This window comes from Mobula hypostoma, chromosome 15 (assembly GCF_963921235.1).
Source record: "Mobula hypostoma chromosome 15, sMobHyp1.1, whole genome shotgun sequence".
NCBI lineage: Eukaryota > Metazoa > Chordata > Chondrichthyes > Myliobatiformes > Myliobatidae > Mobula > Mobula hypostoma.
Genome location: NC_086111.1, coordinates 4,875,549 through 4,902,881, shown reverse-complemented (window position 1 = coordinate 4,902,881; position 27,333 = coordinate 4,875,549). Strand labels below are relative to the sequence as shown.

Genomic DNA, 27,333 nt, shown 5'->3' with positions numbered 1-27,333 from the left:
TGAGTGGGATTTGTCATGCGTGAGATTGTCACAGATAATGTATGATGTGGGTGGGATTTGCTGTGGGTGGACTTGTGGGCAGGAACTTGATGTGGGTGGGGCCTGTAGCAGACATCCCACCCTGAAAAAACTCATTTCAGGGAGGTAGCACCGCTGCCCCCGCAACCCCATATCCCCCCCCCCCCGCCCCCCGGTCGACCTCCAAGGGTGTATGTAATACTTTGTTTAGTGATTTTGTCTAATCTGTAAACCAAGTTGGGTATATGCAGCAAATATGACATTAAAATATGTACTTATATTATATTATATTATTATGTTTATTTTATTACAACCTTAAGCAAGTCTACAGGGAGTTTGGCCTCATCACGTAGGACATCAATAACATAGCTCCTTGGCAGCCAGCCAGCTAGTTTAAATCAGGGGTCCCCAACCTTTTTTGCACCACAGACCAGTTTAATATTGACAATATTCTTGCAGACCGGCCAAGCTGGGGGAGGGGGTGGGTGGTAATCACAACCGGAATATAAGTGATAGGCCAACTATAAGTCACTTGTAAGTGGCTAATACACTCAATTTCGTTTCTAAAGGGATTTATCTAATGAATTTAATATTAAACACACAGCGCATATTTTCCTTGCATGGATGTAGTGATAAGTCAATTATAATAGTGGTCCCAAACCTCCGGGCCGCGAAGAATGCAGTGGTACAGCGGTGGCCAGAACGCACCCAGCATATTTTTAAGAAAAAAGCCGAAATAAACAAGCTAATTAATTAAGTACAGCCCAGCACGTAAATGTCGGCCCAGATCAGAGACGACGCAATCGGCAATCACCTCTGATCTGGATCGACGTTTACGTGCCAGGCGGCACCTAATTAATTAGCTTGTTTATTTTGTTTTTTTTTCTTAAAGATGTGCTAGGTGCGTTCCGACTACTGCTGTATTCTTTGCGGACCGGAGGGTGGGGACCACTGAATTATAAGTCACTTATAAGTCAATTGCATCATAACATTTTAAGTAATGTTTGGATAGTAAACACACAGCGCATATTTTTCTCCTATGAACATATAAAATCATTGCAACACACCAATATCGCTGAATCAGTGGGAGCCCTGGGCTTGTTTCCCTGCAACAACGCGGTCCCATCGAGGGGTGATGGGAGACAGCGATACTCAAAGGGGGTTCCTTGTGTCCAGTCTATTCTGCAATTTAGTTTTCATTGCATTCATTGCAGAAAACTCCGCTTCGCAGAAATATGTTGGAAATGGAAGCAATGTTTTCAGTGCTTTCGTGGCTATCTCAGGATATTCAGCCTTGACTTTGATCCAGAATGCCGGCAGAGATGTTACGTCAAACATACTTTTCAACCCGCCGTCATTTGCAAGCTCGAGGAGTTGATCTTTTTCCCACGCTGACATGGATGACTCACCGGGGACATTCACAAATGGGTCACGGACCCATTCCTTTGCACGTCTTGGGTCACTGATGACCTCGTGTGCGTTAAAATTCAACAGTGCGTGACAGGGAATGAGGAAAGGTGCAGCTGACTCATATCGTTTCATATCACCAAATCATATTGTTTCCTCGCGGCCCGGTGGATGAGGGCCACTCTTAGCACGAAGAGAGACCAATCAGGATGCTCGCTCTCCCTCTCCCTCTCAAAAAAATCTATTTCCGGGATATTGTGTATAATTTCCAGGCATCAGGGAGCCACTATCATTATGCGGGAGACTCGCGGAACTTCCGGGAGAGATGGGATGTCTGCTGTAGACAAGGCCTGTTATGAGGTGGTGCTTGTCGTGAGTTAATTGTGGTTGGGATGGTGTTGTGGGTCACTTGTGAGATGCTCCTGGCCTGGGAATTCATCTTTAGAGATCAGGTTCTCAGACTGGGAACACCAGAAGGGAAATTGGATATGTTTTTGGATATGGACAGAATAGGAAAACTTACTTTTAAATATGGGATTTCCATTCCAGACAGTACAGATGGCGATGGTACAGCGTTTCACCGTGGCACAGACATAAGAACTGCTGCCTCTCAGCACAAGCTGCATTTAGTCCTGAGCTCAGGTGCTGTCTGTGTGGGGTTTGTACTTTCCCCGTGGGCTTCAGAAAAGGGTTAGGACCGAACATAAAGGAGTACAGCATACTCTCCCACTGTCAAGCATCATCTCCATATCCATGTGAGGTGTTGCCACTAGCATATAGAGGCATGCACCAGCAGAGTATTCCCAGCCTTGTGGGCTGTGACCAGAATCCCTAGCGAATAGCCATAGATCATTAAAGCATGTTGTGAACTGATTGATGGGAGCATCCTCCTCAAAGGGTGGAGAGGCACCAGATCTTCTTGTTAATGATTCAGATGCTTAAGCCAGAGGTATCCTCTGTCTATTGACTGTCCTGAGAGATGCTAGTAGTGATGTTTATTATAAGACCATAAAGCAGAATTAGGCTGATGGAAACATCTTCTGCATGTGCACTCTATCTAGGCCTTTCATTATTCCCTCTTCATTCTTCTAAACTCCAGTGAGTACAGGGCCAAAGCCTTCAAATGCTCCTCATACATTAACTTTTGCGTTCCTGGAATCAATCCAATATTCTATGCCTCAATAATGTAGGTTTGTTGACTGATAATTTTGCCCTTGAATTTTTGGCAAAGAGATCACTGTAATTAGAATATTTGTGTTTGAGATGTACTCTGTAAATGAAGAACACACATTTTGTCTCCTCCTTGTTGACTCCCAGCAATTACATGGTATTAAGCTTTTTACACTCCTAGGTCTGAAATTTGCATTTGCGGATTACAGTACTAGTCTTTTTCACATACCTAACTGGTAATAAAGGAGACACAGGTGACTGCAGATGTTAGAATTTGGAGAAACCACGATCTGCTGGATAACCTCAGTGGATTGAGCAGCATCTATGGGGGAGAAGGAATTGTCATGGTTTGGAGTCAGAACCCTGCATCAGTCATGATGTAAGGTTTGGCAGGACCTTTCCTCCCACATGCTCTGGTACTGGAGGAGTGTGGAAGAAGGTAGCACAAGAAAATTTCATTCGAATCGTATAACAGGTTTTATGCATGTAGTTTACTGTAAGAATTGCTAAGACCCTGTGCAAACAAACATTCTGACATCCCAATACTCATTCAGGTGCGTTAACAAGTCTCCAGAACACACATTTACACCATGAGTGTGTGACATCTTGAGATGTCCAATAGAAATCCAGACAAGAACTGAACAGGCTGGAAACACTCACCAGGTCAGTAGCATTTGTGGAAAGTTCAAGTTCATGTTTAATTGTCATTCAGTCATACGCATCAATACAGCTAAACAAAGCAGTGCTCCGTTGGGGCCAAGGTGCACAACACAGATCAGCAGTCACGTACAGCATGTAGAGCACATGGAATTATGATCAGAAAACATACAGTTACAAAAATAAACAATAATAATATACTCCAAGTCCCTGAGTGTCATGGCCTGTAAATTGATGGTGGATGCATATTGTCTGGAGCCATGTTTCTTCAACAACATGCTGCAGCAGTTCTTCATATCGTGCAGTCTAGCTGCAGAAGAAGGCAGTTGGGCTTGTCTTCCACTGAGCAAACACTGGAGGGCAGCTCAGATGGCTGGGGCAGCCTCCAGCTCACTGTGGCATCTGCCAGCTCTGGCATCTTTCTCGTCAGTGAAAGAAACCAAATTAACGTTTCAGATCCAAAATGAAAGTGTGAATAAGATGCCTCCTGTAGTTAAATAGGGTTACTTTGTGAGGTCTTGTATAAGGACGACCATCCATGACCATGAGGGAGAGAGAGAAGTTGGAGGATATAAGATCAGCATATTTAAAATAATCATTATAATCCTAAGGATTTAGTTCCCTCTGATTTATGAGTTAATATCCTGTTCAGTTGAAGGGATTTTAATTGTGGGCAGTAAATTCCAGACTATTTACAACATGCAGTCTAAGTTCCCATTTCCCCTGAGGTGGGGGTAGTCTGCATAGTGCTGTGTAAGAAGATTTCTGCTCATTTCCAGCTCTCTTCTTAAACACTGAGGGTGAGCGTGTACCTCCTTCTTCACCCCACATTCCCTTTCTTGTTCGCAGGCGAATGGGTCGCTTGTTAGGGAATGAAGATGGGGGTGGGATGGACATTAATCTGCTGTCAGGAACTGAGTGCTGCTTTCGTTGGCTCCTTTTAAACAGCCATGAAAATGCAGTGGGAAGCTTAAAGAGAACCTTTCTATCTCCCACATCTTCAGTAACCATTACACAAACAGGAGAAAATCTGCAGATGCTGCAAATCTGAGCAACACACACAAAATGCTGGAGGAACTCAGCAGGCCAGGCAGCATCTATGGAAAAAAATAAAGTCGATGTCTCGGGCCAAAACCCTTCAGCAGGACGAGAGAAAAAAAGCTGTGGGGTAGATTTGAAAGGTGGGTGGGGGGTGAAACACCGGGCCATAGGTGAAACTTGGAGGGGGAGGGATGAGGCAAAGAGCTAGGAAGTTGATTGGTGAAAGAGACAGAAGGCTATGGGAGAAGTAAAAGTGGAGGCAGGGTGGGGAGAGAGGAGCACCAGAGGGAGGCAATGGGTGGGCAAGGAGATAAGGTGAGGGAGGGAAAAGGGGATGGGAGATAGTGAATGTGGCCACTCATTTTAATTCCACTTCCCATTCAACCATTCGGGGCCCCAAACAGTCCTTCCAGGTGTAGCGTCACTTCACCTGTGAGTCTGTTGGGGCCATATACTGTGTTCGGTGCTCCCGGTGTGGCCTCCTTAATATGGTGAGACCTGATGTAGTTTGGGAGACCAGTTCGCCGAGCATCCACGTTCCATCCACCAGAAAGAGTGGGATCTCCCAGTGGCCACCCATTTTAATTCCACTTTCCATTCCCATTCCAATATTTCTATCCATGGCCTCCTCTACTGACAGGATAAGGCCGCACTTAGGTTGGAGGAACAACACCTTGTATTCCATTTGGGTAGCCTCCAACCTGATGGCATGAACATTGATTTCTGAAACTTCCAGTAATGCCTCCCACCCACCTCCTCTCCTTCACTATTTCCTATCTCCTTTTCCCTCCCTCACCTTGTCTCCTTGGCCACCCATCCAGTGTTCCTTCCCCCCCCGCCTTTTCTTTCTTCCATGGCCTTGTGTCTCTTTCACCAATCAACCTCCCAGCTCTTTACCTCATCCCTCCCCCTCCAAATTTCACCTATCACCTGTGTTTCTCTCTCCCCTCACCCCACCTTTTAAATCTACTCCTCAGTTTTTCTTCTGCAGTCCTGCTGAAGAGTTTCGGCCTGAAACACCGACTGTACTTTTTTATATAGACGCTGCCTGGCCTGCTGAGTTCCTCCAGCACGTTGTGTGTTTAGCAATTATTACTTCTACAAGATTTGAATTTTATCCAAATCTGATTCTCTGCTGTTCCCGTTTCTAATACGTACAGACCAACACCACTTTTGCTTTCTGGTTGGCTGTTTTGAGTGCTGTTAGCCACATTTCAACCATTCTGGAGAAATGATGAACATTTCACTGGGTTATAAGCTCTGTCTGGTTAAACTTTGACAAACTTCTATAGATGCACAGTGGCCAACCTATCACAGGCAAGCCTTTCTCACCATTGAGCACATTTACATGGAGCCCTGCCACAAAAAGGTGACATTTTCTCACCTGCACTGTTGGCAGGAGGTACGGAAGCCTTCAGTCACCACTACTCTCAACTGATTCTACGACCTACAGACTTGCTTTAGGGGCTCTTTACAACTCTTGTTCTCAGTATTATTTTTTATTTGCATAGTTTGTCTTCTTTTGCAATGTGGTTGTTTGTCAAGTCATTTTTTATATTTAGTTTTTGTACTTTTTCCCTCTAAGTGCCTGCCTGAAATGAATCTCAAGGTAGTATATGGCAACATATATACTTTGATAATAAATTTATTTTGAACTTTGAATTGGTTCTTCTTTACCAATTAGTACCAGTTTATATGAGGTGTGAATGTGGCAGTCATGCTGCTGATGGGGAAGATGAATTAATGAGTTTTGGTTTGATAATATAACTGAAACTTTGCACATACTTGGAGATGTTTTAACAGGCATCATTCCCCTCTTACCCTCCAGACAGACTCTCGTACAATAACAGAATGGTGGAGCTGACTCGATGGGTTGAATGGACTAATTCTGCTCTAATATCTCATGGTCTATAAACACCAACTCAGCCTGAATCTGCAATCTTCTCCCACCATCTTGAGTAGAAACTGCTTTTAGCAGAAAGAAAGTACCCAGGGATGGTAGTTCTAAAAGTGAAAGCTCAGTCATTTTTCAAGTTCATGATGCTAGTACAGAACCCAACTATTGGCTTCACCTGTTGGCCAATTGTATATGGATTTTCATTTCATTTATTTTAAAATGATTCATAATCTCATTAATGCGCTGCAATTTCATGGTCCCAAGCTGTGCATTCATTCAGGAACAGAATTGGGTTTCATATCACTGGCATATGGTGCAAAATTTGTTTTGCAGCAGCAGTTCATTGCCATCCATAACAATAAAACTATAAATTACAGTAAGAAATGTATTTAATAAAAAGAAAATTAATTAAGGAAAAAATATTGATAATGTTTCTGGGTTTATGGTCTATTCAGAACTTTGATGTCAGAAGGAAAGAAGCTCTTGAAACATTGAGTGTGTGTCTTCAGGTTCTTGTACCTCCTCCTTGATATTAGCAATGAAAAGGGGACATGTCCTGGGTATTAATGTGGAAACTATCACTGACCAGGTAGAAATACACAGTAGGCTTGGAAATGTGTCATCTGACAGAGCTGATCCATGGTTTTTAATTAAATCATGGGAGACCCAGCATTCATTGCCCATCTCCTAACCATCTGAGAAACAGCAGCAATCAGAGACATCTTCTTGAAAGGCTTCTGCAGATCTGGATTTTGTGGTACCCTGACAAAGGTCTGAAATTTTGTAAAGTCAAAATAAAAAACAAAATGATTAAAAATCACTGCATTTTGAATCTGCATCATTCAGCCCAAATGGATAACATAACACAAGCACATGCAATTGACACTATTTAAAATCTGTTCACTTCAAGCACAGTGTAGTATCTAGTAGCCACACAAGTGCACACTGCTTGAAACTGTTTGGCAACAGTCTCCTGTCCCAATTAAGTGGCATAGTGTCCCAAAGAAGTGAAGGGAATCTCAGCTATTTTCTCAATTAGTTTTTATTCTTTAAGAGTTCTCCCAAATAGGCAGCTGCTTGTACTAACCGATGGCCCAATTAACCAGAATGCACTGGTGATACTTCTGTAACAGCAGGCAGAAGCTTTCAGTTACGGCCCAAAATGTTGACTGTCTTTTTCCTTCCATAGATACTGTCTGACCTGTTGAGTTCCTCTACCATTCTGTGTGTTGCTTTCAATTACTAGTCCAGTACTATCATTCTACCATGCGTCTAAGAGTTCTTTTAAAATGCAGTTTTTAGAACCTCTGTGCTCAGCTAACTTGCTTAGAATAGATACAGTGTACCTCATCAATTGATATGGGAGAGGAAGTGAAAACGTCATCCAGGTTTTCAGTAAATAGTTATAAACTATTTATCAAAGTGATTTTGATAGTTTACCAAATATTTCAGATTTACTTGTTGATGTACTGGGAGTAAACAGACCAAAATAATGTGCTGCACATAGTCAATATTCGTCGGCATTTGAGCTCTGAGGGATGGACCATCCCTGCCACTTTAGTGTTGCAGTTAGCATGACACTCGGGAGTTCAGAGTTCATCTCTGGCGCCTCTGTAAGCCAGTCTGTACGTTCCTTTCCGTGTGCACGTGGGTTTCCTCCGAGTGCTCTGGTTTCCTCTCACAATCTAAAGACGTACCGGTTAATTGGTCATTATAAATGGTCCCATGATTAGGCTGGGGTTAAATCTGGGGTTGTTGGCGGGAAGGGCTTATTCAGCATTATATCTCTAAATAAATATAGAAAAGTCATGGCTCTTAGCCACCTCCACAATAATGTCACTGATGTTCTCTTTTACAGGGAACAACACTCAGACACCGACAATGAAAATAGCTTCCAATACTTCAACTGGTGTCAACACAACTTCTCCCAAAGAACAAGACACTCGCAATGGGCCGGGTCGGAAATGGATAATACCCACCAATGTCCAAATGCCAAATCAGACTGTAGACTCCAAGATGGCTACTGGCAATCATTCCGATAAAATCAGCTCCTATTTCGAACTCTGCTCCACACTGGACAGGGACTGTGCGTCTAATAAAACGTTCACCCAGTGGAAACACATGAAACAGACTTTGGGATTTGCTTGGGAAATGCACATTTATGGAGCAGGAGTACTATTTGTTATCCTCATGGTGATATCACTAATTAATTTGATTGGCTCTCCAATTTTGTGCATTCCAGACCTCCATTACCTCATGGCAGCTAATACCATGCTATTTGCATTGGCCTTCTTAAGAGCAGTGTACTTGTTCCTTGATCCGTATGGCAGCAAGCTCAAACTTCCCCTGATAAGTGGTTTGATGCTGTATAACATCACATTTCCCCTCCTCGTCACTACTTTTGGCATCCTCACACTGCTGTTACTGAAGATGGGGGGTCTTCAGATGCTCCCTTCAAAATTCCAGAACCCCACCACCCTGTCCATGATTGCTGCTGTCCATTTCATTGTGTTGATAAGTGGGGATCTTCTTTACCTCCTGGTGAACCCTGCTGTGAACGTGGTCCTGCATGTCTTTTCTGTCTCGTGGGCTTCTTTTCTGATCACTGCCTTCTTCCTCAGCTACCGCAAGCTCCAGAGTCGTCCTGAAGCCACTGTGCAGCAGATTCAGAAGCCAGTCATTGGTAACGAGGAATCAATCCAGCAACGGAATCATGGAAGAACATTAAAGCAGCTTTTACTCTCCACAAAGGTGATGGCGATTAGTGCTGTTTTTGGGTTTCTTTGCTGTGCTCTTCATGTCTATGCCACACTTTGGAATTATGGACTGTTGGGAGAAAAGGGCCAGTTCTATTGGGCATGGTGGTTCGTTCAGTTTTGGTATCGGAGTTTTGAGATTGCAATGTCCTTTGCCATGAGTTTTGTGGCCTCGTATGCCTTCTGCCAGCAACACGCAAGGCCTGACCACACCTGCTGGAGGAAGATTGTTCAATATTTCCACCAGTATAGGAAAAATGAGGTGCCAGAGTATCCAAACAATTGCTTTGACTGGTCTTCTGGGACCCAGGACAGGATAACGGGCAATGATATCTGCAAGAACCTTCTACATAACCGGCCTGAGGCCATGCCTCTTAAAACAATTAATGGAACTAATCAAGAGAAGCCTGCCAAGAGTTACTATAGCAACAATGGTTCAATCATCTCGCTGGATCACAGGCCCAAAATTCCAGTCCTGGGACCCAAATCTCACAATCTGTTGATGGGCCGCTCATTTACCAGTATCTGCATTGAGAAAGAGGCTTCTGTGTCTCTCAATGAGTTTGATCTACGTCCGCCTTCACCCATCAACCTCAGCCGAAGCATCGATGAAGCACTTTTCAGAGAACACATAGTCAGAGACAGCCTGTTTAATGATTCTGGTCTCCAGTGTCCCAGCCACATGACCATAGAAGACTCCGGCTCTTCTTTGAGAGTGCACAAGGTATCTGATCAGGGTGATGTTACAGTGGTTCCGTTTGATCTTAGGCGTCGCAATAGTGACCCTGACTATTTGCACAGTGCGGCCAAGAGCAGATCGCTAAGCAACAACCAAACAGATACGTCAAAGCATTCGATCCAGGATATGGACAGCAATCAAGCTTCCAGCAGGCTGCACAGGTCAGCATCAGGAAGTTCCGTGGACAGTATTTCCAGGACATCCTTTGGAATCCACTGGTACACATGGACACGTGAGCGTTCTTCAGAGGAGAGTGCCCCATCTGCTGATCCAGCCAGTGAGAGTCTTCTCTCTCAAGACAATCCTGAGGTAAAATCCAATACTGAAGACTTTGATCTTGAAGCAAGAAAGAGCTTTATAGACGTCAGGGTGATTGATGATGTCAGTCTTTCCAGTGACACAATTGAACTTTAATACTCGGATGGAGATGTGATTTCTTTAATAATGTGGGAGGAAAGGAGCAGATCTGCTTGAGGAATAAGGTAACTGGTATTATCAGTAATAAAAGGCTTATGGTTACCATCGCTGGCTGAAAGAAGTGCAGGGAGGAGCAGCCAAGAATTGAAATTTTGACTGAAATTTCAATGTGTGGCTGTGAATCCGATTACTTATATGTTGGCACCAAATCTTCTTCTCTGATTTATTAATGTACTATCTTACAAAACTCATCTCAGCTCAATTATAGTTCATCCTGACAATAAACAGTGTGATATTTACACTCCAATGAGCTGGGGTGAGAATAATACCAATCTAAAAACACGCTGAAACTACATTATTTACCAGGTGTTCTTTTGTGAGTTGGAAACCAAACCAATAATGATCATGCTCTGCAAATTAAATATTGTGCACTTTATCAATTTGGCAGAGAGATCAATATACCAGATTTCCTATAGACACAGTGATATTGCCCTGGGAACACACCAGGAGACCAGCCCATTTACCAACGGTCACCTTACTTAAATATTCCATAGTACAGGCCTCACCATCGATGCTCTCCCTGAAGAATTTCTTTTTGAAGAGCAAGGATATGTGCTAAAACACAAGTCAGGTAGAGACAGAGGCACTCTAGTTTTCCATAGCCAGATGGCGAGAGAGAGAAAGCGAATGAATGGCAGAAAGAAATGACAGTAGCTTTACACAAACTGGAATTGGAATCCATTCCATTTTCAATTGTCAGATTTCAGAAACAAATGGAAACAGCTACAGATATTTTCTTCGAAGCAATTAAATATTTATTTGATGGAATCACCCAGTTTGCAATCCAGCATTTACTCAGCTTTCTTGTATTCACTTGTAATTAATTTTCTCACAGAAAATCTGAAATGACTCTTCTAAAGCCTGTTTCCACAGATGAAATTGAGTTGCAAATGTAAGTCATTTGTGTTTTACATATGCCATGAATTATTTTCAGTTTCCATCCGTCATTTTTAACCTTGAATGGACAGGATGACTCCTCACAAATTCCTGCCTTCGTTTTTAAAAAAAGTCAGTGGAAAACAGCTTCTCATCCTGTGTCTTGTCAATAATTTTAGCAAAAGCTTCAACCAGGACCTAATGTGCCAGGATATAAGATATTGTGAAGAGATTGAGAAAGTCCGTGGGTTAAGGAAGCAGAATGAGGACTGAGCAGGAAAAGAAAGAACGTCAGAAGCCAACCACAGACATTTATCCAATAGTTTTATTTGCCCAGAGTGAGCTCACACATGTTAGATCATGTAACTTGGGCCATTATTGAGTGCATCATATGGATTCCGTTCCATTTAGCCATTTCATTTATTTATTTTGAGAACTGGCTCCTTCCGGGCCCCTCAAGCTGCACTGCGTAGCAACCCCTGGTTAAACCCTAGCCAAATGACAATTTGCCAATTAACCTACTAACAGACACATCTTTGGACTGTGGGAAGAAACTGGAGAAAATCCACATGTTCCACGGGAAGGACTGCTTATAGATGGCATCGGAATTGAACTCCAAACGCCACCGCCCCGAGCTGTAATAGTGTCACGCTACCATTATATTTTGGGATTCATTTTGTTTCAGCACGAGATGAAAAATGTTGGACACAGAATTCAAACTGGCCAACTATTGGATTATGGGATGTGAGCTCTCGTGAGGAATTCATTGGTTTTGTTCAAGATCAGTCAGATTCCCTGCTACAACCTGTTCCAGCTAACTACCTCTCTACATCTGTGACTAGATTGATAACAATTAGCTCCAAGCACAGGAAACGTCTCTGTTGCTCTCCTCAGTCCCCCTACAAAATACAGACAATCATGCTGAAGAGACAATCATCTAAAAGCATCGCTGCATCATTTGAGCATCAGTGTATAATATCACAAATGTGACATTTACAAAAAATGGAAATACAGTATAAGTGCATTGCTGAAGAATCCATTAGATCAATGGATAGAGACAATCATATTCATGGCTTCAAATGCCATTCACAGAGGGAGAGCTAGTGAGAGGATGTGTCCAGGAAATACCTGCAGGAGCTGATAAATAAACCCACTGCTTTTCAGGTTTCTTCAAAGAAGATTGAAGACTTTTCTCCAGTCTTCCCTTTGAAAATGAACATAGGTGGAAGACTTAAGTGAGGACAGCATAGCAAACCTTTATTAGTAACCAGGACTTATTTTTCAAATATACCTTCACAGTTTTAAACAAAAATGATGTTTGCAAGAATCCCAATCTCTGGGAAAAAGTTAGTTACAGTATTTTCAAAACAGCAATATCATAGCTTGCAACTATGGCCTTGTAAAAATGCTGCTTACCATTTGCTTCCCTTTGAAGCACAGTATTACAGTATATTTAATATGATCACATGGCTCCATCTTTTCCATACACCACTGCAGCAAAATGGATGGTTTATTGGAGAAGCAACTCCTTTTCTAGAGGCTCCCTTGAACAGACCTCTTCGCAAAGAAAATAATCACGCACTAACTAAAGCTCAACACCTTCTCCATGCAGGGAGTTGTTTGCTGACTCTGACTTTCACAGCTGCAGTATACATGCCAGCATCTGCAGTTGGAAGTGAAGAACGACGTCGGCCGCAGAAACTGGTTCCATTTATCTGTCTGTGATGCAAGAGGGATTAGTTGTCATTCAGGGGAGGTGGTGGTGTGTATGCATGGAAGGAAGTGCATGAATATGCATAACTCTACGGGGAACAATGGGTGCATGGTTTTGAATCAACAGGACAGACAGCATTTATGAAGAGATAATCAAAATTAATGTCTATTTCTCTCAGGAAGAGGTGGTGGCGCAGTGATGCAACAGATAATAGCACACACCTGTAAGTTAAAATCTGACCTCCTGTGCTGTCCGTTTGGGGTTTGCATGTTCTCCCTGTAACCATGCAGTCCAGTTCACCGGTTTCCAGAAACTCCATGGCTATTCTAGTCTCCTCTCACTTCTCAAAGGCAGGCTGGTATATTAACTGGCTGCTGTTAATTGCCCCTGTGGCTGAAGATGAGTGGCAGGAGAATCAGAGAAGAAGTTGGTGGGGATGAGAGAGAGAATAGATTACAGGGATAGAAGGGAGGGAGTCCTCTGATTTGATGGGAATTGTAACAAAAATTGCTGAGCTGAAATGTCAAATCCATTCGTATATTCTCTCGAACAATTGGCATGATAAGTTTATTAAGAATTGATAGTGTTAATAGATAAAATGCGTAAGTATCCTGATGTTTCTCCCTCCATAGATGCTGTCTGCCTTGCTGGATATTTGCAACGTTCACTGCTTTATTTTGGATTCACAGTATGTTCCTTTTGAATTAACAGGGAGACTGATGTTGGTAATGGGGTGCGACTGTTTGACTTGATAGGGTGGTGATAACAGAAGTGACATGCATTTTAAGGTGAAGGTAATGGTAATAGAGAGAACATGCATGCACAAAGCCATTAAGTTTGGGGTTGTTTGTGTTCGGAAGACGAGGAAGGAAGCAGCTCCTTGCAATATCTTTTTGGAACTGCAGGTCATCTTTAACATGGCCATGGCCTTGTGCTTAAGCCCATCACCATAGGCTGCCAGTAGCAGCTCAACAGAGGCTTCTGTCCTGGACCAGTTTTTCAAGTCATCCGCAGATATAGCCCACTGTACGATCCTTCCTCTCCCAGGGATGAGGCCTTTGGAGCTTCTGTTGGTGTTTCTGCTGCTCTGGCTTTTTATGGGACGGGTTTGCTAGCCGCATGCCCAAACCTCCTCCTTTCACAGACGGGTTTGGACTGTCCACGGTGGAGTTTTGACATGTCCTTGCAAGATTAATAATATTTTGTCATATTCAAAAGTCTAAAATTTAGAACTGTACCTAACAACGGCCTCTGAGTTAGCTACTACTGTTGAGTACTATTGTTTATGAATATTTCTTCTGTATCCTCTCACAAGCATCCTTACAATTGGCATGCTAAGTTTATTAAGGCTTAATAGTGTCAATAGATAAAGTATTTCAGTGTCTTGATATTTAAACCAGCAAGCAATTATTTGAAGTCTATTGAAGAGATTCATCAAGATGATAGATGAGAAATGTCAGACACAAATCAATAATGTCATTGTCTCTTAGCATAAGTCCTTTTTTTAAAAAAATAAGACCATTTACTTAAGGAGCCTGCCCTTTTCCAGTTCCTTTTCCAAAAGGATAATGTTTACCTTGAAAGAAAGGCCACCATTTTAACTTCATTATTCCTATTACAGCCTTTTGGCTAAACTGATCAAGCAGACCTTAATCTCCTGTGGCTCTCGATTGCATAAAATACTGCAGGTAAATTAAAGGTGCAGTATCTTTCTGTTTCCTTTTCTTTAAGCTTAACGCTCACAGATTTGATGGATGGATGTTGCCAGTAGCTCCCAATATGGGTGGAAAGCAACTACTAAAGCAAGGCTGTCAATGTGTTAGTTATTGTGAACAAACCTCAGTCATAGACTAGGAGCCACATGACTGCCAATACAGATAATATTGACATTGAAATTGAGCTTCCAGACTCGTCTAGAGATGTGATCTGGACCCCAGAAACTCCATTAAAGAGGGATTATTGACTTGGAATTGTCTACAGTGTTTAATTTTACTAGCACTAATGTATATTTTCATGCCTTTCTGATGGCATTACTGTGTGTGGCATTCAGTGCGATACACTTTGTACAGCTAATGCACAGTGGTCATTGTCAAAATCTCCTGTAATGATTCTGTATTGCCTTTGTTGTTTTATAGCAAATTTACAAGACAGTAAAAGTATACTTTTTTACGTTTTGTTCACAAAATAAATGTTTTTGCTGGTTGTGCAGCCTCTTTCTCCTTCTAATATGCAGATTATAATAGATGTGAATGTGCTGTTCTAAAATGGATGAGGTGTGTATCTCCTGCTATCTACAATGGCTTGCACTCGTAGGGTGTCTCTCCATTCAGGCTGAAATTTCTAAGGTGCTCATTAGTTTCCCAGCTGGCAAACTTTCTCTACCTGTTGGGGTTATGCTACTACCACCCCTCTTGGGTAAACTGACAGAATCAATCAGTAAAAACCTCAGTTTTGCAAGGTGGGAATTGTTTCACTTTTCATAAGAAGTAGGAGCAGGGGTAGGCCACCTGACCCAGTCAGCCAGCTGAACCTGCTCTGCCATTTAATAAAATCATGGCTGATCTGCTTGTAGGTTCACTGCACTTTCTGCCTTTTCCCTAGAACACTTAATTCCCAATGCAAAAAAAAGAGGTATTCTCTTCTCCCTGCTTCCCTGCTATTCACTTCTTCCCTGGCAAGAGAATTCCACACCACTCTCTAGGAAAAGCAGCTTCTCCTTAGCTCCATCCTAAAGCTATTCTCCTGAATCTTGAGGCTATGCCCCCTAGTTCTGGTCTCACCTGCCAGTGGGAACAATTTTCCTGCCTCTATCTTATCCATTCCTTTCATAGTTTTATATAGTTCTATAAGATCTCTTCTCATTCTTCTGAATTCCAGTGTGCATAACTCAATCAACTAGACAACTCAATCTCTTCCCATAAGCTAACCTCCTCATCTCCAGAATCTACCTTGTGAACCTCTTTTGTGGTTGCCCGTGAGAAAATGAACCTCAGGGTTGTACATAGTTACAATCCAGATGAAGGGTCTTGACCTGAAACACTGACTGTCCATTTCTCTCCATAGACAATGTCTGACCCACTAAGTTCCTCCAGTGTCTCTGTCTGTTGCTCCACATTTTCTGATCTTGATTTCTATTCAGAGAGACGGATGTATGTAGATTTTTCTCTGACTTTTGAATTTCTCTTCAATCAGAAAGCACAGCCGCACTTCTTTCAATTACACTGGTAAGTTGGCTCAACCCATCTCAAGGTGTGGATCAGACACAGATGAATACCGTTAAAGAAAGAAGCAATAGGACCAGGTGCCTAATTGTTTGACCTTTAAACATGTAGAGGTGGGCAGTGGTGCAGCCAACAGTGTTCCAATGACCTGAGTTCAATCCAAACCTCCTGATGCTGTTCATGTGGAGTTTGCATCTTCTTCCTGTGACTCTGTGGGTTTTCCCAGGTGCTCTGCTTTCCTACAAACACCCTGAAGATGTACAGTCTGCCGGGGTAAGTGGCTGCTGTAAATTATCTTCATATGTAGGAGAGTGGTAAAATTCAGGGGGAGGGCAATGAGAATGAAGTGAGAATAAAAATGGGATTAGAGTTCATGGGTGCTTGATGGTTCATGTGAACTTTATGATCTGAAGAGCCATCTCCCTTGCTGTGTGAAGCAATGACTCGCTGAGGAGAGAGGTGCAAAAGCAGTTAATTAATAGTGTGTTGTGGGCGTGCTGTGAATGGCAGCAGAAGTGTGGTGACATTTGTGGGCCACCCCAGCATATCTTTGCTGATTTGATTTGACACAAACAATACATTTCACTGTATATCTCGATGCAGATGTTGACAAATGAAGCTAATCTTTCATCAGAGAAATTGTGGAGTGGCATTCAGAAATGGAGTCCAGCTGGATGGGGCAGTGCAAACTCATCCAAACAATCTGAAGCAGACAAGGGTTTCAGGATGAGACAATGCTGACAATTAAGAAGGGACTGATGAACCTGGGAATTCCTTGAAAGTGGCATCTTCCATTCTCACCCTCTATTTCGGGTCATAAATAGAGCTTTCGGCATAATGACCTTCCTAAATCAGGGCACTGCAGGAGCTGGGATTTTGTGTTAAGGTTGTATAAGATGTGGCCAGATTTGGAGCACTATGTGCAGTTCCTGTCACTTATGCATAGGAAAGATATCAATAAGCTTGAAGGAGTTCAGGGAAATTTTACAAGGATGTTGCTGGAGCTTGAGCAGCTGAGTTACAGGGAAAGATTGAATGGGTTCAGACTTTATTCCCTGGAGCACAGGAGAACGAGGGGACATCTTATAGAGGTATACAAAACTACGAAGGGTATCAGTAGAATGAATGCATACAGGCTTTTTCTCCTGAGGTTGGGTGAGAGTAGAACTGCAGGTCAGAGGTTTATGGTAAAAGGTGAAATACTTAAGGAAAAATTGAGGGGCAGTTTCTTCAATCAGATGGTGGTGTGAATTGTCAGTAGAAGAGATAGAAGCGAGGTGATCTGTAACAGTTAAGAGAAGTTTGGATAGGTACATAAATGAGGGAGGATAGATCAGACTAGGCAGAAGACCAGAGCGGCACAGACTAGGTGAGCCAATAGGCCTGTTTCTGTGCTGTGGTACGATATGACTCTCTGAGATGTTTGCTGCTGACAGAAATGGTTGCATTTCTGCTGATGCCTACAATAATATGAGGCCTGCAGGGAAATGTTTAACATTTGATAGCCACATCTGTGGAGGGGTAACCCTGAGACCTCCAGTGCAGCAGCTAAGTACCAGGATTGACGAAACAAACATGGCAAGTACCCCCTGATTTTGAGCAATTCACGCAGCTGAAGTATTGTTCCCTCAGGAAAAGACTTCAGACAAAAAAAAACAAAAGAAATAATCATTGGAATTGAAGTCTGATCGTTATGCACTTTCGAATTCATTCTTTTACTGCAAAGCGAAGAGCAGACTGAATAAAATAATACATAGAGAAAATTCTCACCCATACTCTTCGAAAATAAAAATGGAGAATACTATTGGTAATAATTAGAAGGTCTGGCAGCATCTATGAAGAGAAACAGAATCAATGTTTCTGGTCAATGACCCTTCACCAGAACTTATCTCGGAATTGCAGCATGTGCAGCTTTTGGCTTTTCAATACAAGTCAGAAACTGTCCATTGTTAGACAAAGGTTATTTGGTGCAGATGATTATTTGAAAACAGGACCTGCTAAGAAAGAGAGACTTGCATTTATGCATTCCCAAACCATTTTTAAGTCATAGCAGTATTGAATTTCGTAATCTGGAATGGAGGGAAAGGGAAATGTTGCCAATAAGACGAAGGAAAGAGGGGTTTGTCCCCTCCTTGAATGGCATTTTATGTTCTGTATGCACCTTCTCTTTTCTCTGCCTGCAGTCTTCAATCCTTCTCTTAATTCCCCACTCAGTGGCCACTTTATTAAGTACACTTGTACAACCTCTCATTACCACAAATATCTAATCGGCCAATCATGTGGCAGCAACTCAGTGCATAAAAGCATGCAGATGTAAGCATGCACATTGGCATCACTGAGTAGTATTGGAAAGAAGGCCATAGTTGGGAGCTTAAAATCAGATGATGTACTTGCATTTAAAGGACAGGCAGGAAGGCATAGACGGTGGTGTAGCTCTGTTGGTAAGAGATGGAATTACATCTTTAGAAAGAGGTGACAGAGGGTCAGAGAATGTTGAATCTTTGTGGGTGGAGTTAAGAAATGGCAAGGGTAGAAAATATGGGAATCAAATATTTAGGCCTCCAAATAGTAGCCAAGATGTGGGGTTGAGATTGCAAAGGGAGCTGGAAAAGGCATGTAATAAGGGTAATGACACAATTGTAATGGGGTACTTCAATATGCAAGGGGATTGGGAAAATCAGGTTAGTGTCGGATCACAATAGAGGGAAATTGTTGAATGCCTACAAGATGGCTTTTTAGAGCAGCTTGTGCTCGAGCCTACTCGGGGAAAAGCTATCTTAGATTGTGTGTTATGTAATAACCCAGATCTTATTAGGGAGCTTAATGTAAAGGAACCCTTAGGAGGCAGTGATCATAATATGATTGAATTCATGCTGCAATTTGAGAGGGAGAAGCATAACTCACATGTATCAGTATCGCAATGGAATAAAGGGAATTACAGAGGCATGAGAGAGGAGCTTACCCAGGTAGTTTGGAGGAGGATACTGGTGGGGATGACAACAGGACAGAGATGGCTGAAGTTTGTGGAAGTGGTACATAAGGCACAGTATAGATATGTCCCACAGAAGAAGTTGTTCTCAGATGGCAGGGGTAGGCAAGCATGGCTAACAAAGGAAGTTAAAGACTGCATAAAAACCAAGGAAAGGGCATGTAAGGTAGCAAAAGTGATTGGGAAGCTTTAAAATCCAACAAAAGGCAGCTAAAAAGCTATAAGAAGGGAAAAGAGGAAACATGGGGGAAGACTAGCCAATAATATAAAGCAAACACCAAAAGCTTTTTTTCAGTTATATAAAGAGTAAAAGGGAGGTGAGAATTGATACTAGACAACTGGAAGATGATGCTGGTGAGGTAGTAATGGGGACAAAGAAATGGCAGATGAACTCAGTGAGTACTTTGCATCTGTCTTCACTGTGGAAGACACTAGCAGTTTGCCAGAGGTCCGTGAGTGTCAAGGAGCAGGAGTGACTGCCATTGCTATTACAAAGGAAAAAATTTTAGGCAAGATCAAAGGTCTTAAGGTGGATAAGTCACCTGGGCCAGACGGACCACATCCCAGAGTGCTGAGGGAGGTTGCTGAAGAAATAACGGATGCATTGGTCATGATCTTTCAAGCAACATTTGATTCTTGTGTGGTCCCACAGGTCTGGAAGATTGCAAATGTCACTCCACTCTTTTAGAGTGGAGGAAGGCAAAAGAAGGAAATTATAGGCCAGTTAGCCTAACCTCAGTAGTTGGGCAAGTGTAGGAGTCTATTACTAAGGATGAGGTTTCAGGGTACTTGGAGCCTAATGATAAAATAAGTCAAAGTCAGCATGGTTTCTGTGAAGGGAAATCTTGCCTGATAAATCTGTTAGAGTTTTTTGAGGAAGTAACAAGCAGGGTGGACAAAGGAGAGGCAGTGGATGTCATTTATTTTATTTTCAAAAGGCATTTGATAAGGTGCCACACAAGGCTGCTTAACAAAATAAAATTCTATGGATTTAGGGAAAGATACTGACATGGATAGCAGACTGGCTGACAGGCAGGAGGCAGAGAGTGGGAATAAAAGGGGTATTTTCTTGTGGGCTGCCGGTGGCTAGTGGTGTTCCTCAGGGGTCACCACTAGCGGTATTGACACCACTACTTTTCACACTGTTAGTCAATGATTTGGATAATGGAATTGATGGCTTTGTGGCAAGGTTGCGGATGGTACAAAGATAGGTGGGGGGGGTAGGTAGTGCTGAGGAAGCAACGCAATTGCAGCAGGACTTGGTCAAATTTGAAGAATGAGCAAAAAAGTGGCAGATGGAATACAGTGTTGGAAAATGTATGAATAATACATTTTTGTAAAAGGAACAATAGGGTGGACTATTATCTAAATGGGGAGAAAATTGAAACTTCAGAGGTGCAGAGGGAATTCTGCATGACTCCCAGAATGTTAATTTACAGGTTGAGTCTGGTAAAGAAGGCAAACGCAATATTGGATTTACTTCAAGGGGAATAGAATATAAAAGTAAGGAGATAAAGGCTCAACATTAGAAGATACTACTCAACCGCACTAGGTATACTATCAACAATTCTGGGCCCCATACCTCAGAAAGGATGTGTTGTCATTGGAGAGGGTCCAGAGGAGATTCACAAGGATGATTCCAGGAATGAAGAGGTTAACATATGAGGAGTGTTTGGCAACTTTAGGCTTGTACTCACTGGAATTTCGAAGAATGCGTGGGGATCTCATTGAAACCTACTGAATGTTGAAAGGACTAGATAGGGTGGAGGTGGAGAGAATGTTTCCTATGGTGAGAGTATCCAGAACTGGAGGACACAACCTCAAAATTGAGGGGCAACCTTTTAGAACATAAGTAAGGAGGAACTCTTTTAGCCAGAGAGTAGTGAAGCTGTAGAATTATCTGCCACAGATTGCGGTGGAGGTGCAGTCCATGGGTATATTTAAGGCAGAAGTGGATAGTTTCCTGATCGCTCAGGGCATCGAAGGCTATGGCAATAAGGTAAGTGTATGGGGTTGCGTGGGATATGGGATTAGCCATGTTGGAATGGCAGACTCAATTGGCTGACTGGCCTAATTCTGCTCCTATGTCTTATGATCTTGTGGTCTTGTAAGACCATAAGGTATAGGAACAAATTAAGCCATTCAGCCCAACAAGTCTACTCTGCCATTTCATCATGTCTGATCCATTATTCCTCTCAGTCCCAAACTCCTGCCTTCTCCCTGTATTCCATTCATGCCATGACTAATCAATAGCCTATCAACCTCTGCCTTAAATATTCATAAAGACTTGGCCTCTACAGCTGCCTGTGTCAATGAATTCCACAGATTCACTACTCTCTGGCTAAAGAAATTCTTCCTCATCTCCATTCTAAGAGTACACACCTCTATTCGGAGGTTGCGTCCACTGGTCCTAGAATCTCCCACCATCCTCTCCATATCCACTCTATCAAGACCTTTCACCATTTGATGAGTCACCCCTCATCCTTCTGAACTCTAGTGAATATAGAACATAGAAAAGTACAGCACAGTACAGGCCCTTCGGCCCACATTGTTGTGCCGACCCTCAAACCCTGCCTCCCATATAACCCCCCACCTTAAATTCCTCCATATACCTGTCTAGTAATTTCTTAAATTTCACTAGTGTATCTGCCTCCACCACTGACTCAGGCAGTGCATTCCACGCACCAACCACTCTCTGAATAAAAAACCTTCCTCTAATATCCCCCTTGAACTACCCACCCCTTACCTTAAAGCCATGTCCTCTTGTATTGAGCAGTGGTGCCCTGGGGAAGAGGTGCTGGCTGTCCACTCTATATATTCCTCTTAATATCTTGTACACCTCTATCATGTCTCCTCTCATCATCCTTCTCTCCAAAGAGTAAAGCCCTAGCTCCCTTAATCTCTGATCATAATCCATACTGTCTAAACCAGGTAGCATCCTGGTAAATCTCCTCTGTACCCTTTCCAATGCTTCCACATCCTTCCTATAGCGAGGCGACCGGAACTGGACACAGTACTCCAAGTGTGGCCTAACCAGAGTTTTATAGAGCTGCATCATTACCTCACGACTCTTAAACTCTATCCCTCGACTTATGAAAGCCAACACCCCATAAGCTTTCTTAACTACCCTATCCACCTGTGAGGCAACTTTCAGGGATCTGTGGACATGTACCCCCAGATCCCTCTGCTCCTCCACACTACTAAGTATTCTGCCATTTACTTTGTACTCTGCCTTGGAGTTTGTCCTTCCAGAGTGTACCACCTCACACTTCTCCGGGTTGAACTCCATCTGCCACTTCTCAGCCCACTTCTGCAACCTATCAATGTCTCTCTGCAATCTTCGACAATCCTCTACACTATCTACAACACCACCAACCTTTGTGTCGTCTGCAAACTTGCCAACCCACCCTTCTATCTCCACGTCCAGGTCGTTAATAAAAATCACGGAAAGTAGAGGTCCCAGAACTGATCCTTGTGGGTCACCACTAGTCACAATCCTCCAATCCAAATGTACTCCCTCCACCATGACCCTCTGCCTTCTGCAGGCAAGCTAATTCTGAATCCACCTGGCCAAACTTCCCTGGATCCCATGCCTTCTGACTTTCTGAATAAGCTTACCATGTGGAACCTTGTCAAATGCCTTACTAAAATCCATATAGATCACATCCACTGCACTACCCTCATCTATATGCCTGGTCACCTCCTCAAAGAACTCTATCAGGCTTGTTAGACACGATCTGCCCTTCACAGAGCCATGCTGACAGTCCCTGATCAGACCATGATTCTCTAAATGCCCATAGATCCTATCTCTAAGAATCTTTTCCAACAGCTTTTCCACCACAGACGTAAGGTTCACTGGTCTATAATTACCCGGACTATCGCTACTACCTTTTTTGAACAAGGGGACAATATTCGCCTCCCTCCAATCCTCCAGTACCATTCCCGTAGACAACGAGGACATAAAGATCCTAGCCAGAGGCTCAGCAATCTCTTCCCTTGCCTCGTGGAGCAGCCTGGGGAATATTCCGTCAGGCCCGGGGACTTATCCATCCTAATGTATTTTAACAACTCCAACACCTCCTCTCCCTTAATATCAACATGCTCCAGAACATCAACCTCACTCATATTGTCCTCACCATCATCAAGTTCCCTCTCATTGGTGAATACCAAAGAGAAGTATTCATTGAGGACCTCGCTCACTTCCACAGCCTCCAGGCACATCTTCCCACCTTTATCTCTAATCGGTCCTAACTTCACTCCTGTCATCCTTTGTTCTTCACATAATTGAAGAATGCCTTGGGGGTTTTCCTTTACCCTACTCGCCAAGGCCTTCTCATGCCCCCTTCTTGTTCTTCTCAGCCCCTTCTTAAGCTCCTTTCTTGCTACCTTATATTCCTCAATAGACCCATCTGATCCTTGCTTCCTAAACCTCATGTATGCTGCCTTCTTCCACCTGACTAGATTTTCCACCTCACTTGTCACCCATGGTTCCTTCACCCTACCATTCTTTATCTTCCTCACCCGGACAAATTTATCCATAACATCCTGCAAGAGATCCCTAAACATCGACCACATGTCCATAGTACATTTCCCTGCAAAAACATCATCCCAATTCACACCTACAAGTTCCAGCCTTATAGCCTCATAATTTGCCCTTCCCCAATTAAAAATTTTCCTGTCGTCTCTGATTCTATCCTTTTCCATGATAATGCTAAAGGCCAGGGAGCGGTGGTCACTGTCCCCCAGTTGCTCACCCACTGAGAGATCCGTGACCTGACCCGGTTTGTTACTTAATACTAGATCTAGTATGGCATTCCCCCTAGTCAGCCTGTCAACATACTGTGACAGGAATCTGTCCTGGACACACTTAACAAACTCTGCCCCATCTAAACCCTTGGAACTAATCAGGTGCCAATCAATACTAGGGAAGTTAAAGTCACCCATGATAACAAGCCTGTTATTTTTGCACCTTTCCAAAATCTGCCTCCCAATCTGCTCCTCTGTATCTCTGCTGCTACCAGGGGGCCTATAGAATACCCCCAATAGAGTAACTGCTCCCTTCCTGTTCCTGACTTCCACCCATATTGACTCAAAAGAGGCTCCTGCTACATTACCCACCCTTTCTGTAGCTGTAATAGTATCCCTGACCAGTAATGCCACCCCTCCTCCCCTTATTCCCCCCTCTCTATCCCTTTTAAAGCACTGAAATCCAGGAATATTGAGAATCCATTCCTGCCCTGGTGCCAGCCAAGTCTCTGTAATGGCCACTACATCATAATTCCATGTATGTACCCAAGCTCTCAGTTCATCACCTTTGTTCCTGATGCTTCTTGCATTGAAGTACACGCACTTTAGCCCTTCTACCTTACTACCTTTACACCCTTTATTCTGCTTCTCTTTCCTCAAAGCCTCTTTATATGTTAGATCTGGCTTTACTCCATGCACTTCTTTCACTGCTTTATCGCTCTGGGTCCCATCCCCCTTGCAAATTAGTTTAACCCCTCCCAAACCATGCTAGCAAACCTACCTGCAAGGATATTGCTCCCCCTCGAGTTCAGGTGCAACCCATCCAATCTGTACAGGTCCCACCTTCCCCAGAAGAGATCCCAATGATCCAAAAATCTAAAACCCTGCTCCCTGCACCAACTCCTCAGCCATGCATTTAACTGCCATCTCCTCCAATTCTTACCATCACTGTCACGTAGCACTGGCAGCAATCCTGAGAACGCCACCCTTGAGATCCTGTTCTTCAGCCTTCTGCCTAGTTCCCGAAACTCACACTTCAGGACCTCATCCCTCTTCCTGCCTATTTTGTTGGTGCCAACATGTATCACAACTTCTGGTTGTTTCCCCTCTCGTACTAGGATGTCGTGCACCCGGTCAGAGACATCCCCGACCCTGGCACCCAGGAGCCAACAAACCATGCAGGTGCCCTTCTCACATCCACAAAATCTCCTGTCTGCTCCCCTGACTATAGAGTCTCCAATGACGACAGCTCTCCTCTTCTCCGTCCCACCCTTCTGCACCACTGGGTCAGACTCAGTGCCGGAGGCCCTGCCACCGTGGCTCACACCTGGTCAGTCGTCCCCGCCAACAGTATCCAGGATGGTAAACTTATTATTCAGGGGAATGGCTACAGGGGTGCTCTGCACTACCTGTCTGCTCACCTTCACTTTCCCCCCTTTGACTGACACCCAATGACCTGCTTCTGGCAGCCTAGGTGTGACTACCTCCCTGTAGCTCTCATCTATGACTGCCTCATTCTCTCTTACCAGTCGAAGGTCATCCAGCTGCTGCTCCAGATTCCTAACACGGTCTTCCAGATCGCCCAGCCGTATGCACTTCTGGCAGATGTGACTCTGCGGGAGAGGGGAGTCCCCCCACGACTGCCACATCTCACATGAGAGGCACATCACCGTCTCAGGAGCATTGTAAAGACTAACTGGGAACAAGCTCGTCCTCCGCCTCTTCTCGTCAAAGCCTCAAAGCTCCACCCTTTCACTGGCCCACTCACTCACCAGCAAACAATCTTCATACGACAAGCCATTTTTGTGCAACTCCTTTGAACTCTCTCCAGTGTCAGCACATCCTTTCTAAGATAAGGGGTCCAAAACTGCTCATAATACTCCAAGTAAGGCCCCACCAATGCCTTATAAAGTCTCAGCATTATATCCTTGCTTTTATATTCTAGTACTTGTGAAATGAATGCTAACATTTCATTTGCCTTCCTCACTGCCGACTCAACCTGCAAATTAACCTTTAGGGAGTTCTGCACAAGGACTCCCAAGTCGTTTTGAGCTTCAGATTTTTGAATTTTCTCTCCATTTAAAAAATAGTCTATCCTTTTGTTTCTTCTACAAAAGTGCATGACCATACGCTTCTTGACATTGTATTCCATCTGCCACTTTTCTTCTACTTTGTAATTTTTTCTTCTAATCTCTCGAAGTCCTTCTATAGCCTCTCTATTTCCTCAAAGCTTCCTGCCCCTTCACCTATCTTTGCAACAAAGCCATCGATTCCATCATCCAAGTCAATGACATATAATGTAAAAATAATCGGTCTCAACACAGACCCCTTTGGAACACCACTAGTCACCGGCAGCCAACCAGACAAGGCTCCTTTTATTCCTACTCTTTGCCTCCTGCCAGTCAGCCACTGATTTATCCATGCTAGTATCTTTCCATGGCCTCTTATTAAGCAGCCTCATGTATGGCACCTTGTCAAAGGCCCCTGAAAATCCAAGTACACAACCTCAACTGATTGCCCTTTGTCTATCCTGCTTGATACTTCCTCAAAGAATTCCGACAGATTTGTCAGGCAAGACTTTGCCTTGAGGAAACCATGCTGATTATAGCCTATTTTATCACGTGGCTCCAAATACCCTGAAACCACATGCTTAACAATCAATTCCAACATCTTCCCAACCACTGAGGTCAGACTAACTGGCCTGCAATTTCTTTCCTTCTGCCTCTGACATTTGCAATTTTCCAGTCTTCGGGAACCATTCCTGAAACTAGTGATTCTTGAAAGATCATTACTATTGCCTCCTCTTTCAGAACCCTGTGGTGTACACCATCTGGTCCTGGAGACTTAACTACCATCAGACCTTTCAGTTTCCCAAGACCCTTCTCCCCAGTAATGGCAACTTCACACACTTCTAACCCTGGACACTCTGGAACCACACTGCTAGTGTCTTCCACAGTGAAGACTGATGCAAAATACCTATTCAGATCATCCACCGTTTCCTTGCCCCCATTACTATCTCTCCAGCATCATTTTCTAGTGGTCCAACTTTCACTCTCTCCTCTTTTACACTTTATGTATCTGAGGAAACTTTTGGTATCATATTTAATATTATTGGCTAGCTTACTTTCGTTTTTCATCTTTTCCTTCTTAATGACTCCTTTAGTTGCCTTCTGTTGATTTTTAAAAGCTTCCCAATCCTCTAACTTTCCACTAAATTTTAGTCTCTAAATATATGCCCTCTTCTTGGCTTTTCTGTTGGTCTTGCCTTCTCTTGTTCGTCACCCTGCTTTTAGAATACCTTTTCCTCTTTGAGTTGTAGATATCCTGTGCCTTCTGAATTACTTCCAGAAATGCCAGCCATTGCTGCTCCACAGTCATCCCTACCACCATCCTTTTCCAATCAATTCTGACCAACTCCTCGCTTAGTCATGCCTCTGTAATACCCTTTACTCCACTGATACATCTGACTTTAGCTTCTCCTTCACAAATTTCAGGGTGAACGCAATCATATTATCATCATTCATTTGTAAGGGTTCATTTACCTTAAGCTCTGTCATCAATTCTGGTTCATTGCACAACACCCAATCCAGAATAGCTGATCCTCTGATGGGCTCAACCATGAGCT

General features: G+C 43.3%; 1 protein-coding gene across 6 annotated transcripts in view; it reads left to right on the top strand.

The window, feature by feature from the left end:
* The window catches only part of LOC134356657 (proline-rich transmembrane protein 3-like), a 212,486-nt gene that overhangs the window by 120,852 nt on the left and 64,301 nt on the right, over positions 1-27,333 (top strand). For 3 of the 6 annotated variants that reach the window (XM_063067642.1, XM_063067641.1, XM_063067643.1), the window contains one exon: positions 8,049-15,059. The exons of 2 other annotated variants lie outside the window; for them this stretch is intronic. In XM_063067642.1, coding sequence (XP_062923712.1) covers positions 8,049-10,099 — 2,051 coding nt within the window. In that variant the 3' untranslated portion in view covers positions 10,100-15,059. Of the gene's footprint in view, positions 1-8,048; positions 15,060-15,944; positions 16,054-27,333 lie in introns of those variants that run through there. One more of the 6 variants, XM_063067644.1, reaches the window with a different exon arrangement.